The sequence below is a fragment of the Seriola lalandi genome, unplaced genomic scaffold (assembly GCF_002814215.2).
Source record: "Seriola lalandi dorsalis isolate HSWRI2012SDOR001 ecotype SW California unplaced genomic scaffold, Sedor1 jcf7180002053908, whole genome shotgun sequence".
NCBI classification, from domain to species: domain Eukaryota; kingdom Metazoa; phylum Chordata; class Actinopteri; order Carangiformes; family Carangidae; genus Seriola; species Seriola lalandi.
In genome coordinates, this window is record NW_019524461.1 from 7,276 (window position 1) to 21,171 (window position 13,896).

Below are 13,896 nucleotides of genomic sequence, written 5' to 3' on the forward strand. Positions count from 1 at the left end.
ACACTCTCACACACACACACACACACACACTCACTCACACACTCACACACACACTCACACACTCACACACTCTCACACACACACACACACTCTCACACACACACACTCACACACTCACACACACACTCTCACACACACACACTCACACACTCACACACACACTCACACACACACACACACACTCACACACACAGTTTATTAAAGTTGAAAAGTTAAATGTTGACGTTTTCTCTGTTTCTCCGTCTGAAAAGTGACAAAGCGACAAACTAAAGTAAAGGAAGTGTAGATAAAGAAAGGTGCAGGTAGAAGCCAGGTGAAGTTATTTTCTTCTTCAGCTGAGAAAAGGAAGAAATATTCCTCCCGCCGTGTTTTCTGACCATCGGCCACCAGGAGGCGCCGCGGCTCGGAGCGCCGCAGCAGAGGAAGGAAGTGAACGTGTCTCTGTGTTAAAGGTTTCAGGAGGAGACTCGTACGTTCAGGGCTGCTCCTTCCACGACGGCTTCTCTCCCGCCATCGGCGTCTTCGGGACCGAAGGTCTGAGCGTCGACGATAATGTCGTCCATCACACTGTGGGAGAAGGTAAACACTGACTCACCTGCTCGGCGCCTCCTTCCTGCTCGTCACGTGTCAGGTGCGTCTTTAACGTCGGCGTCCGGCGCCTGTGTGTTTGCAGGCATCAGGATCTGGGGCGACAGGATCGCGGTGAGGAGGAACCTGGTGACGATGTCGCTGTGGCCCGGGTCGTACCAGGACAGAGAGGAGCCCTTCAACTTCGCCTGGAACGCCGCCATCGAGGTCCGTCCTCTCAGGATAAAAGATAAAACACCTGGACTTTAGAGTCTGTTCCTGTTTCCTGACCGGTTCTGTTTGTTCTGTGACATCAGGTCAACGAGGGGACGAATGTGGTTCTGCAGAATAACGTCGTGGCGGGTTATGAGCGAGTGGCGTATCGCATCGATGGTGAACCGTGCCCAGGTAACACCACACACACTGATGGACGAGGTTCCTCTTGTAAAGTCGGTATCTTATATATTTATATCACATATGTTTCTTCCGCTGCAGGTTTTTCCAACGGGAACGAGAAGTGGATCCATAACGAGGCTCACGGCGGTCTGTACGGCGTTTACCTGAACAAAGACGGTCTGCCCGGCTGCAGCCTCATCCAGGGCTTCTTCCTCTGGAGGAACTTCGACTACGCCGTCTACTTCCAGGTGTGAAAACTAAACTGCTTCTGACACTCACCTGGATTCACCTGAATCCAGGTGAGTGTCAGAAATGTTCAGAGCTTATTTCGGACTTTATGTCGCGTCACCGAGAGGAAAGTGACGAGAGGCTCGTTCTCTGACTTCAGATGCTTTAAAATAAAATGTTTCTCTGTGATCATCCATCCTCCTCCTCCTCTCCCTCCTCCTCCTCGTCCTCCTCTTCCTCTCCCTCCTCCTCCTCCTCTCCTCTCCCTCCCTCCTCCTCCTCCTCCTCCTCCTCCTCCTTCCTCTCCCTCCTCCTCTTCCTCACAGACCATCATGAAAGTCGTGGTTTCCAACGTGACCCTGGTGGACAACGGGATGGGCGTCATGCCGCTGGTCTACGCTCCTCCTTCAGTCTCCCATGCTTTTGCCGATAAACCCGTCCACGTCCAGGTGAGACGGATTATTCTCCTTCACTGAGTCTCTGTTTCTGCAAAGCGTCACTTTAAAATCTCACGTTCCTCGTCTTCCTCTTTTCCCAGAATGCCCTGATTGTCGGCAGCAGCCCGAACTTCAACTGTTCAGACACTCTGCCGACCGGCGACTTTAACATCGCCACCAGTGATCTGCACCGAGCGCCGCGACCTCTCAACGGTGCAGTTTGAAACACAAACGCTTCACTGCCGCTGAACAAAGCAGATTCAGTTTGGTGGTTTTCATCTTTAAATTCAGGGAAATGTCGGTTTGAACGTTGGTGTCAGTTCTCGTCCTGCTGACGCCGCTGTCAAACTGCTTTTTACAGATTCACATCTGGACGTTTTGACTCGATAAAGATCAAAGAATAAATTTAAAAACAGCTTGAATTTCACTTACAGTGCAGGAGTTCATTAGAAATGTTTTTTTCCATATGTATCCAGGTTGTTTTATTCTGAAAATCTCCTCCTCTTCTTCCTCCGTGCAGGAGGCAGATCTGGAATCTGTTGGCCCACTTTTGGATCTTCACACAACAAAGCTCCAACAAAGCCCCACCATGGCAACAACAACTACAACGCCATCAAGGGACTGATCACGGTCAACGGTGAGTTCAGGTGCTGCTGTGGTGATCTGACCTCTGACCTCTGACCTCTTCTTCACATCGTCTCTCTCTCTCTCTCTCTCTCTCTCTGTCTCTCTCTGTCTCTCTCCAGACACGATGTTTGTGGGCTTCAGGAACGTCTGCTCCGGAGAGACGAACTTCATGTTCATGACCAACCCGCTGAACGAGGACCTGCAGCACCCGGTGCAGGTCTCAGGAATACAGATGATTGACAGCACAAAGGACGCTCAGGTGTTTATCCACCGGCCGGATGTGAGGTGAGACGCGAACAGTGACGACATTTCAACGTGCCTCAAACACCGAGACGAGAACTGAGACTTTTATTTAAATGCAGACACAAGAAGTAATGATAAAAAGCATGAAATGATTAAACATAGATTGTAATCATTAATGTGTGTGTGCCTCAGTAAAGTGAACCCCGCTGACTGCGTGGACATGGACTGCGATGCCAAGAAGAAGAGTCTGCTGAAGGACTTGGACGGGTCGTTCCTGGGAGCCGTGGGAGCTGTGGTGCCTCAGTCTGAGTACGAATGGGGGGGTGATCCGAGGAGGGGGCTGGGCGACTACCGCATCCCCAAAGTCATGCTCACCTTCCCCAACGGCAGCCGCATCCCCGTGAACCAGATCGCTCCACGCAAAGGTAACTGGACTCAAAGCAAAATCCTGCGTCCGTCCGACCTTCGGACCGACGCATCAGGGAATAAACCGGTTTCCTGAACGCTGTGTTGCTTCGTGCTCAGGTGTGATCAGGGACGCCTGCACCTACGTCAGCTCCTGGCAGAGCTACAAGTGTTTCGGGCTGAACTACAGGATGCTGGTGATCGAGAGTCTGGACTCCGACACAGAGACCAGACGTCTGTCCCCCGTCGCCGTCCTCGGAGACGGATTTGTGGATCTCATCAACGGTCGGAGGAGCTCTCCAGTTTTAAATACGATTCAAACTAAAAGGATCTGACAGGTGTTTAACTCAGGTGTGTGTGTGTGTGTGTGTGTGTGTGTGTGTGTGTGTGTGTGTGTGTGTGTGTGTGTGTCTCAGGCCCTCAGGACCAGGGCTGGTGTTCAGGCTACACCTGCCAGAGGAGAGTGTCTCTCTTCCACAGCATCGTGGCCACCGGTCGCTCCTTCGACGTCTTCTTCAGCAGCGTCAGTCCTCAGAAACTTCGCCTCATGATGCTCAACGCCGATCCATCGGAGGTCAGAGAACGCCGCTCTGCTCTCAGCGTTTCCTCTGACGACATTAACAACTCTGTTTTCAGATCAAGTGCAAGAACATTCTTCAGTTCTACACGTTCACATCACCAACCTTCAGTTTATTCATTTATTTATTCATATGTTTGTTTAATGATAATACGAACAATAAACTTTATTTCTGAAGCACCTTTCAGAAAAACATGTTAAAGTCATTGATCTGACGAAAAACATTCAAATATTAATGTAAGATGAGATTAAATAATAAATCATTAAATAGGCAGACACTTAAAAGAAATGCCCTTATTTATATATATATAGATAAAAGATAAAATATTATATATGAATATTATTATTATTAGATAGAGACAATACATGTAAATGAACATCAACATCCGTAGTCACTGGACAGGTGAAGAATAAAAAACATTACAAGTAACGACACAAATATAAATAAAATATAAAAGACACAATAAAAAGACACACACTCTTTGTGTTTGAGACGTGTGTGAAAGGTGGGACATGTAGGACAGGTGGTATAAAGTCTGTCACAGCGTGTCCTCACAGCTCCCTCTAGTGGCCACTGTCAGCCTCTGTTGAATGAAGTCGTGTAAAAGCTCCATACATTATATTTTTCCGGTGAATTGAAAAGATGAAGTGAAAACATTTTTAAACAGTTTTAAACTATAAAAGACGCCTGTTGTTGTCTGATGCAGAGCGTCCTGGTGTCAGTCTTCTACTCCAACCCGCAGCGGCTCGATGTTTACGTCGACAACAAGCTGGTCGCTCCGACCAACGCTGAGTGGAACTCTGACAACACCGACTACACCATGAAGAAGCCTGTCTACGCAGGTACACACACACACACACACACAAACACACACACACACACACACACACACACACACACACACACACACACACACACACACAGTGACTGTAAATAAAACAGAAACATGTTTCTTTACCTACAAACATGTCGGACATGTTATTGTCCTGACTGGTTTATCGTCAGTGTTTTAGTGACTGAAGTGTTTCACATGAAGAACATGACACTTAGAAATATAAATATATATTTGTTCTTTTCTGCTTAATTGATGCTAGTAAGATAAAACAAGCTGTAGAAAGAGAAACTGTAGAACTGATCTGTAGAAGAAGCTGTCAACACTGTTTCTGCTGATTCAAGTGTCAAGTGATAAATTCATTTTTCCTACTTTACCAAAAGCACCTGAATACATCATAATGTTTTAGTATCAGACCAGGTTTTTAATTGAATTTAGAAAAAGTGAGGAAGAGTTAAATCTTTTTATATTGATCATATTTTTATATTGATGGTACATGTTGTATGTGACGTCCTCAGGTCAGTACGTCCCTCAGCTCAACGCCTCCTTGGGCACAAACTTCTTCGACCAGGACTTCAAGATGCTGAAGGTTTTACTCAGAGGCTCCAAACCCGCGGAGATCAGAACCTCCCCGGTTCTCGTCCTGGCCTTCGACCTTCCCGCCGTGACCGAGGACGAGTTCTTCGGAGACGGCCTGGTCCAGAACCTCGCCGCGTTCCTCAAAGTTCCTCCAAACATGATCCGGATCACCAAGATCGTCCGGGAGGACGGTGGCGCGCGGCGCAGGAAGAGATCGACGGGCCTGAAGGTGGAGGTGGAGATCAAGAAGCCTCCGGTCCAGGAAACCACCAACAGCACCAGCGGTGAGTGGAGACGTGACAGTTTCTACAGTTTGATTACATGCGACAACTGGAAGTCACAGCAGGATGTTTGTGACGTCTGTTCTCAGACGAGGAAGACTTCGCTCTGCTGAAGAACATCGCTGATGATCTGGGTCAGGCGGCAGTTTCCGGAAACCTCAGTCAGTCCATCGGCTTCAACGTCTCCTCGATGGGCGTCATCCCTCCTCCTCCTCCGTCATCCGACCCCAGCTGGAACGAGGTGAAGCTCAGAGCTGAGTCACTAACACGCATCTGTCAGTTTCACATGCCGCGTTCTCATTGGTGGGTTTCTCTGAATCTCAGGTGGCCAAAAAGGAGGTGACGAGGGAGGAGCCTAAGGTGAGTTTCGTGTCCGGCGTTTCCCGCCTGGTGCTGATGACGGAGCCGCTCGCCGGGGAGTTCGTGGGTCCGCTGTCCCAGCAGCCCAGTGTGATGGCTGTGGACGAGCAGGTGAGGCCGGAGTTAGATGTTATTCTACCGTTCAGCAGGTTAAAGGTCGTCGTTCGTCCCGTCATCTGAGGGAGTTTTTAATCGATAGCAGAACTGAAAGATCAGACTCGTGGTTCTGACTCACTCGTCCTTCCTCAGTTTCTTCATCCTGAAGGTTTTTACAGTAAATGTTTCACCTTTTCATCCTGAAGGAATCAGCATTTACCTTCTGCCTTCAGTGGTTTGGCTCCTGAGCTGCAGACATGAACTGTCCCACTGGGGGTTGATGAAGTTTCCTCATCTCGTCTCATCTTTAAAATAATAATAATTATTAACAGAATACAAATTCAAGCTGGTTTCCTTCTAATTATTATGGCTGTTTTGTTTTATGTAAGAACATTAATCCTGTATTTATCTTATTTTAGACTAAAGTTACAGAAAAGTCAGTTTGCATTTGAGAGAAGAGTGAAGTGGATTAGAGCAGAACAGAAGTAAAAGGTATAGAATAGAGCTGTGTAGAACTGTAGCTGTGCAGAAAGTGACTGTGCTGTGTTGTGCAGGGCGACTGCGTCTCTGTGGGGGTGACGTCTCTCACCGTCACCGCCAGTCTGAAGGACGCAGCTGGAAACATGACGGACGGACTCGGAGGAAACACCACCCTCCTGTTCAGCACCTGCTGGGCCAACTTCACCGACCTGTCCGTCCTCAACAGCGGTGCGTCAAACTCTTCTTCTTCCGTTAGATTGTCCTTTATTTAAACAGGTTTAAACAGAAAGTGCAGCTGATAATGTTGTTAATAAATATATGAATATAATGTAATAATAATAATAATAAAAGTATAATACAATAAATATATTGGCGTTCTCAAGCAGTTTTCGCAGAGTTTAAATTAAAGTTAAGATGCATCAACAGGTGAGCGGCTTGTTCTCAGGTCGTTAAAGGCAAGATGAACTTTATTCTTCCCTGAGAGGAAATCAGACAAATGCAGCCGGAAAAATACTCAATTAACTGATTATTTGATTGACAGAGAAATAATTGCCAATAACTTTTGATAATCAATTACTAATATCAGTCCATTTGTCAAGAAAAAAGTCAAATATCGTCTGAATCCAGCTGTTTGTTTTTTTTTTTTAAATCATTTTGAATTTAATATCTTTGAGTTTTGGACAGAATCGTCACATTGAACTCTGGGAAAAACAATGAATCAGTTAATCAAACAAATCAGTGGGAGATTCAACAATCATGAAAATCATTGCAGCTGTTATCAGCAAACAAGGGACAGATGTTCGATGTTTGTTGTTTTAAAATGTTCTGACGTTCAAACATCAGAAAATCTGAACTTTAATAAAAACTGATCATTCTTGATTATTTCTGAACATTGATTTGAGTTTCTGCTTCAGCTCCTGATGTTTCTGTATAAAAATCTTAAAGAGTTTAACACCCCCCCCCCTGCAGGTGAGAACCTGACCATGGTCTTCACTCTGAAGGAGTGGGGCGCCACGTCTCGATCCTTCAGCGTCAAAAACACCCCGGCCACCGTGACGCCATCGACCAGCAGCAACGTCACCTCTGCCTCCAGCTCCACCTCCACATCCGCCTCCACATCCGCCTCCACATCCGCCTTCACCTCCGGCTTCACCTACAACTCCACCTCAACCTCCACCTCAACCTCCACCTCCACCTCCTTCTCCACCTCCTCCTCCAACTCCACCTCCGCCACGAGCGTACAGTCCACTACCGACAACAGCGTCTTCAGCTCCAGCGGCGCCGTGTCCGCCGGCAGCCTGTGTCTGGTCAGCATCATCTACGCCGTGGCGTGCTGCTCGGACGGGATCCCCATCTGTTAGCCAGATGTGAGGCAGCTGCTGAGCTCAGAGGGTTTGATGAAGGATACCTCAACGTTACTCACTTCGACACGAACAAGTAAAACAAACACACTCCTGACTGTCTGAAGACACGACTCTTCTTCTTCTTTAAAACATTTTATTAAGATTTAAATGAAACGTTAGGGGCGGGGCTACACACAGAAAACCAATGATTATATAATGATATATAATGTGATTAATCCTCAGGTGTCAGATCTCGGTTAAAACAGGTGCAATAAGAGCTGAAGTCAAACATGAAGTTTTGCATTTTGTTGATGATTATTTGAAACTTTATTCTCTTTTCAATAAATTCTATTTTTCATGATTAAATACGTCTTTGTTGTTGTTGTTTTTGTTTTTATTCCTCCGCACCGGGACGGTCAGAGCGGCGGCCATGTTGTTCTCAGGTTGTCCGTCTCATCCTCGTGGACACGATGTCTCAGAAACACCTTCACAGAACATTTGGTAAAAACGTTCATTCACTTGGACTCAAGGATGAACTGATTAGATTTTGGGGGCTAAAGGTCAAAGGTCAAGGTCAGTATGACCTCAGAAAAAACACTGTAGCCATTACTCAAGACTTCACAGCAATTATGACAAAATTTCACACAAAAGGTTCATATTTGAATATATTTATTATTATTATTGAATGTTTTCTCTGACTGAATAAACGGATGTAACCTGGAACTAGTCTGAGTGGCGGAGGGATACAACCACGAGGAGGTGATTCTAGTTCTTGATGAAGTTAATTATTTTTTATTAGACTCTGTCCATGGTGCTGAAGGAAGCTCTGCTCTGCACTGCCTCAGAGTTTCACTAGAGGGCGGGAGACACCGCGGGAAACCCTGAGGCCGAGCTGCCTGATGTTTGAACTCCTGTTTGATCAGAGAGAAACTTTTCAACCTGCAGCTGAAAGCTCAAAACTCTTAGAGACGTTTTATTTTTGCACAAATAAGATTTATGTCAGAAAAACAAAGTGCGCGTCAGAGGACGCGCATCTTCACATCTGTCTCCCAAGAGGAGGAAGGGGAGGAGGGGGAGGAGGAGGAGGGAGGTGACGGCCGACAGAGGAACAATTAGTTTTACAGCCTTAATTTGCGCCCTCCATTTACCCTGAGTGATAACAGCTCGGTGGGGGCGTGTCCTCGCCCCCTTCTTTAACTTTGCGCCGCCTGTCCTCCGGAGCGGTGCGCACTTTGCGGAGCAGCCTCCCGCTGCACGGTGGATGCAGAGTTCAGCTCCGGCTTTGCCCGTGGTCCCCCGGCCGCAGCTCCGGCTCTGATCCGGCACAGAGAACCAGAGGATGGATCTCCACCACCTCGCTGTCCTGTGCGCCGCCCTGCTGCTCCTCTGGGAAACCCCCGGGGTTCAGGCTCTGGCTATTTTCCCTCCGAAGAGAGAAAGCAGCAAAGTGGCGAAGATCTTTGATGGACAGGAAGCTTCTAAATACTTCAAGGACTTTTACGCGCCACCATCCGAGGACAGAAACCACAGGGCGACGTCCAAAGAGGCGGTGGAGCCTCATGACTACATGCTGTCCATCTACAAGACCTTCTCCACGGCGGAGAGACTGGGACTCAACGCCAGTTTCTTCCGCTCCTCTAAAGCTGCCAACACTATCGCCAGTTTCGTGGACAGTGGACAAGGTAGGTCCATGTAGGACAGACTGACGGCGCAACACGTCTCATTCCTCCAATCAGAGACAAGCTGGAGGGATGACACTCATGCTGCACATGTACGGAAGAGGATAAGGGCCACAGGTGATTTTTTTTTTCTCTTTAAATTCAGAAATCTGAGATTAAAATCAGACTTTAATCTCAGAATCCTGAATTTAAAGTCTCAGATTAAACTCGATCCTGAGATTAAAGTTAGAAAATCAGAAAGAAAGAAAAAATTAAAGTCAAAGAATCTGAATTCTGACTTATTCTGAATTTTTCTGATTTATTTCAGATTTTTCTGATTTTAATAAAAAAAAATACAAAAAAATCTTTGAATTTTTTTTTTTTTTACATGTGGCTCAAATCTCCTTCCGTTCACATGCTCAGTGAAACTTAAGTAATTTTTTCATGAGCTGTATTTTTACTGTCTGAACTTTTATATTTTATAACTTTTATATAAAAGAATCAAAACTTACTTAGTTTGAATCTCTGTGTTGTTGACTTCTGCACGTGTCAAGCTCACGGCGTGAAGCACATGATGCTGTCATGGTGACAGTTTGGAGCCGGCTGCAAGTTTTAGTTGAAAATAGACAAAAATATGCAGCAGATTTTGTCCCATAGCAACAACAGAAACAACGAACTGCTCATTTTAATGCAAAAGAAAATACACAGAAGAAATAAAGCAGTTATTTTGGGAAGTCTTCAGTCTGTTCATCATAAGCAGCAAAAGAAATAAATCCTGCTTCTTTTAACTGAAGGAAGATTCTGTGTCCTACACAAAACAAAACTGAACAGCTGATTAATATTATTACACAAATAAATACAACTATGATATTACTGCTAAACTTTCAGAATACTGTGCTTATTGAGACAAAAACCAAACGGTTAATAATTTAAACTTGATGTTTTTTGAATGTGTCTGGGTCAGTTACAACCTCTGAATTCTTCCATTCAAATAAATCTAGTGAACGATCCGTCATGTGATCACCTTTAAACGGCGGCTCGTTAACAGACAGGTGTAAGTTTCATATATAAAAGTCTCTGAGTAACTGAGAGGAATGCAAAAAGTGTGTGTGTGTGTGTGTGTGTGTGTGTGTAGGACTGACTCAGTTTGTCTCTCACATTAATTGGCTGCAGACTATCGTGGATCTTTCCTGTCAGATTCCACGTCTCTGTGGTTTGCACATCATCTCCGTGAGAATGCGTCTGACCTGCTGCTTTAATGCTTTCCACAGATGACCTCCCACTCTCCCCTCTGAGGAGGCAGCGGTATCTGTTCGACGTCTCAACCCTCTCTGAAAAAGCAGAGGTGCTGGGAGCCGAGCTCAGGATATACACCAAAGTGTCTGGGAATTTCAGGATATCTGAGACGGAGCCCGTCGACGTCCAGCTCCTCTCCTGCCACGACCAGCAGCTGCTCGACTCCAAGACGCTGGACCTGCAGGATTCCCACCGGCCGAAGTGGGAGGTGCTGGACGTGTGGGAGATCTTCAAAGAGCTGCAGCACCTGAGCCGGGGGAAGCCCTTCTGCCTGGAGCTCAGGGCCGTGCTGGACACCCCCGAGCGGGAGCTGGACCTGCAGCTGCTGGGGCTGCACCGACACGGCCGGCCGCAGCAGAAGAAAGCCATCTTAGTGGTTTTCACCAGGTCCAAGAAGAGGCAGACGCTGTTCAGCGAGAGGAGGGAGGGGAGGGCGCTGCTGGGCCTCGAGAGGAAGGCCAGAGAGCGGGGGCCTGGCGTCAAAGCCAGCAGGAGGAGGAGGGGGACGGCCGCGTCCAAAACCCGCCACGGGAAGAGACACGGCAAGAAGTCCAAGTCCAGGTGCAGCAAGAAGCCGCTGCACGTCAACTTCAGAGACCTGGGGTGGGACGACTGGATCATCGCCCCCCTGGACTACGAGGCGTACCACTGCGAGGGGGTGTGTGACTTCCCCCTGCGCTCCCACCTGGAGCCCACCAACCACGCCATCATCCAGACTCTGATGAACTCAATGAACCCCAGCAACATGCCCCCCAGCTGCTGCGCCCCCTCCAAACTCAGCCCCATCAGCATCCTCTACATCGACTCAGGGAACAACGTGGTGTACAAACAGTACGAGGACATGGTGGTGGAGTCCTGTGGCTGCAGGTAGTGGAGCCCACAGGTGTGGTGGTTTCCCCCCCCCCCCCCCCCCCCCCCCCCCCCGAGGCTGCACCTGAGACAAACAGAACTCACCTGGTTTATTTAGCGGGATGGAGACAGTCACACTGATACCTCAAACTTCTCTCTGTCGCTCTGCTCCTGTCCTGAGGAAACATCTGCTCACACCTGGTCGCCTTTAACTCCGCAGTGTCTGAAAATGTCTGATCAGATAAATATTATTTTTATACTGTAAGATAAAGTGAGAGCTGATCTTCTCGTCTAACTCACGGCATCACAGCTAATCATTTCCAAACTGTTTTTATTTCTTTAAATACGACACAGAAAACAATCTGTGCCACTTTTATCCTTTTACAGCCACTGTTCTGAAATAATACGTCTATATGAACATGTAATATATGGATAATATATATATAGTTTTACAGTCATTTTTTTAAAAAGAAAAAATATCCAGGTACAAAACATGGCAGAATATACAAATAAATATAAGTCAAACATTAAAAAGATGGTGTTTTCCTACATTTAAAGCAGGTTGACAATGTGATAAACCTTTAGATCAGTGGTTCCCAAACTTTTCAGACTCATGGCCACTTGAAAAATCTCAAAAATATTGGTGACCCACATCGGACCCTGAGGTGCTCCGGCCAGCGACGACTTAAACCTTCGTGAAACAGTTTTACAGTGATTTAGTCTCAATACAAAAAAAACAAATAAAAACAATGAAGAGTTTTAAAACATTTGCTGTTAAAGATCTTTTTGTTTTAAGACATTGTATAACATTATTTATATACATATATATATATATACGTATATTTTATAATTAAAGTCTGATCTGATCAAACTGATCTGTTTTACAGTTATTTGTCGGCCGTCTTGTGACACCTTCAAACTTCAAACTCCATCAGTAAAACTCAATTTAAAAACTACATCCACTAGAAGAAGTAACACAGTGAAACAATGAAAGTTAAACATAAATTCATAAAAAGAAAATAAAACAGACAAAAACCAAGAGAACACGTTAAACACTGTTTACTTTACATCGCAATATATTCACCTGCAAAGACTTTAAGGTCTTTAAGGACAGAATTTAATCATGTGTCATGAACTCAAACACGACTGCTAACAATCCCACAATACAATTTCCCACAGGTTGGGAACCACTGTTTTAAAGTGTGTGTTCAAATTCACCACAATCAATAATTAGCGAAACCGACAGATTCAGTTCACGGTCGAAATCTGACGGAAACACAAAGGAACAAATAAACGAGTGAAATCTGAAGAAGAAAAAGCAGATTTCCACCTGACTCGGCCTCAGACTCAGGGAACATCTAGGAGAGAAAACGTGAAGCCCGTTAAAGGAGCTATTAAGTAAGTTTTGCTATCGCTACGTAGCTAACATTCGCATTAGCATTAGCATCCGTTTACTCACCAGTCACGCCAAGAGCTTCAGCCACGGTTGCATTTACAACACAAGAGTTTGTAACACATCCTCTGAGCAGCTGGACAGACTGGATGCTGCAGTGACTCGGTATCGGAAAGTGACGAAACGGGCCAGGGCTAGCTGGTTAGCATGCTAACTTCAGTAGAAGAAAAGAAGTTATAGAAATAGAAGAAAATGTTTCCATCTCTGCTGTAATTTAAGGAATGAAGTTTGATGCTGAACTTGCAACGTTTATTTTAGACTGGTCAGTAAACAGTTGCTAATGCTAACGTTAACTGCGTAGCATTAGCAAAAACGTACAAATAGCTCTTTAAAACGAGACACAGCCGCCGTCAGGGTCTCTCACCAGTTCACTCTTCGGTTTTTGTTGAAGAAACATGATTTTGTCTGTAATGCACTGATGTTCAAAGGTACCATGTGTAAATATTTGATATGGAAATAATAATTTATGTTCTATGAATAAGTTATTGCATTTTTATTGTCCGCTTTGTTCCGTTACCGCTTCCAGATGTCAGTAGTCACACATCTGGACGCTCCCAGTCTAATAAACACACGTGGGTGATGTTTTGGTAACAAAACGTGACAGATGTTCTGCTCACAGAAATATTCTCAGTGTTTTTCATGATGTTCATATAAATAGGAAATAATTCATCACCAAAGAAAAAGCTTTGTTTTGTTTTTGTTTGGTGAACTCTTTTTTTTCCCGCTCTGTTGTTGTTTAAAACATTAGTGGCACATTTTACCCTCTTTTATTTTGTGTTTCATGTTTTTCATTATTTACTGGAATCTGAAAATAATATAATATATTTTATGATACTGAGTGATACAGAAACACGGAGGCTCGATGTGCGTAGGTTTGATTTGATCCTCTCAAACAACGTGACGCATCATTAGAGCAGGAAAGTAAAATAATCATTTAAACCAAATGAATCTGTTCGTATAAACTGTATGAATTGTAAAATATATAGAATAACAGAAAAATTAAAATGTCTTCAGATTTATTTTCTGCTTCAGTGTCAAAGTTTCTGATGATACTTTTTTTTCAGACATTAACAAAAAATATTTATGATATTTATTCTTTTATATTTTTATTATTTTTCATATTGTTGATTCATTATTATAAAAATATTCATTATGACTGCAGCTGTTGTAATGGCGGGGGGGGGGGGG

The 13,896-nt window shown here is 45.1% G+C and overlaps 2 protein-coding genes across 2 annotated transcripts in view; both read left to right on the top strand.

Moving 5' to 3' along the window:
- Positions 1-7,818, top strand: part of LOC111652090 (fibrocystin-L-like) — a gene marked incomplete at its 5' end in the record, with an annotated part of 9,353 nt that extends 1,535 nt beyond the window's left edge. The window contains 17 exons of the mRNA XM_023402233.1: positions 453-579; positions 674-795; positions 885-975; positions 1,063-1,211; positions 1,518-1,640; positions 1,730-1,841; positions 2,149-2,265; positions 2,375-2,540; positions 2,691-2,923; positions 3,024-3,188; positions 3,320-3,477; positions 4,188-4,323; positions 4,832-5,176; positions 5,263-5,414; positions 5,498-5,644; positions 6,184-6,337; positions 7,079-7,818. Of these exons, the coding sequence (XP_023258001.1) occupies positions 453-579; positions 674-795; positions 885-975; positions 1,063-1,211; positions 1,518-1,640; positions 1,730-1,841; positions 2,149-2,265; positions 2,375-2,540; positions 2,691-2,923; positions 3,024-3,188; positions 3,320-3,477; positions 4,188-4,323; positions 4,832-5,176; positions 5,263-5,414; positions 5,498-5,644; positions 6,184-6,337; positions 7,079-7,470 (2,889 nt within the window). The remainder of the gene's footprint in view (positions 1-452; positions 580-673; positions 796-884; positions 976-1,062; positions 1,212-1,517; positions 1,641-1,729; positions 1,842-2,148; positions 2,266-2,374; positions 2,541-2,690; positions 2,924-3,023; positions 3,189-3,319; positions 3,478-4,187; positions 4,324-4,831; positions 5,177-5,262; positions 5,415-5,497; positions 5,645-6,183; positions 6,338-7,078) is intronic.
- A 746-nt stretch (positions 7,819-8,564) lies between these two features.
- gdf6b (growth differentiation factor 6b) lies at positions 8,565-11,320 on the top strand. The gene is made up of 2 exons (XM_023402234.2): positions 8,565-9,134; positions 10,382-11,320. Exons 1-2 carry the CDS (start codon positions 8,792-8,794, stop codon positions 11,275-11,277), a joined length of 1,239 nt encoding a protein of 412 aa, XP_023258002.1. The 5' UTR covers positions 8,565-8,791; the 3' UTR covers positions 11,278-11,320.
- The last annotated feature ends 2,576 nt before the right edge of the window (positions 11,321-13,896 follow it).

Coding starts and splice junctions, on each gene's coding strand:
- gdf6b (XM_023402234.2), top strand. CDS start 8,792: ATGGATCTCCACCACCTCGCTGTCCTGTGCGCCGCCCTGCTGCTCCTC. Junction 9,135..10,381: donor TTTCGTGGACAGTGGACAAG/GTAGGTCCATGT, acceptor TGCTTTCCACAG/ATGACCTCCCACTCTCCCCT.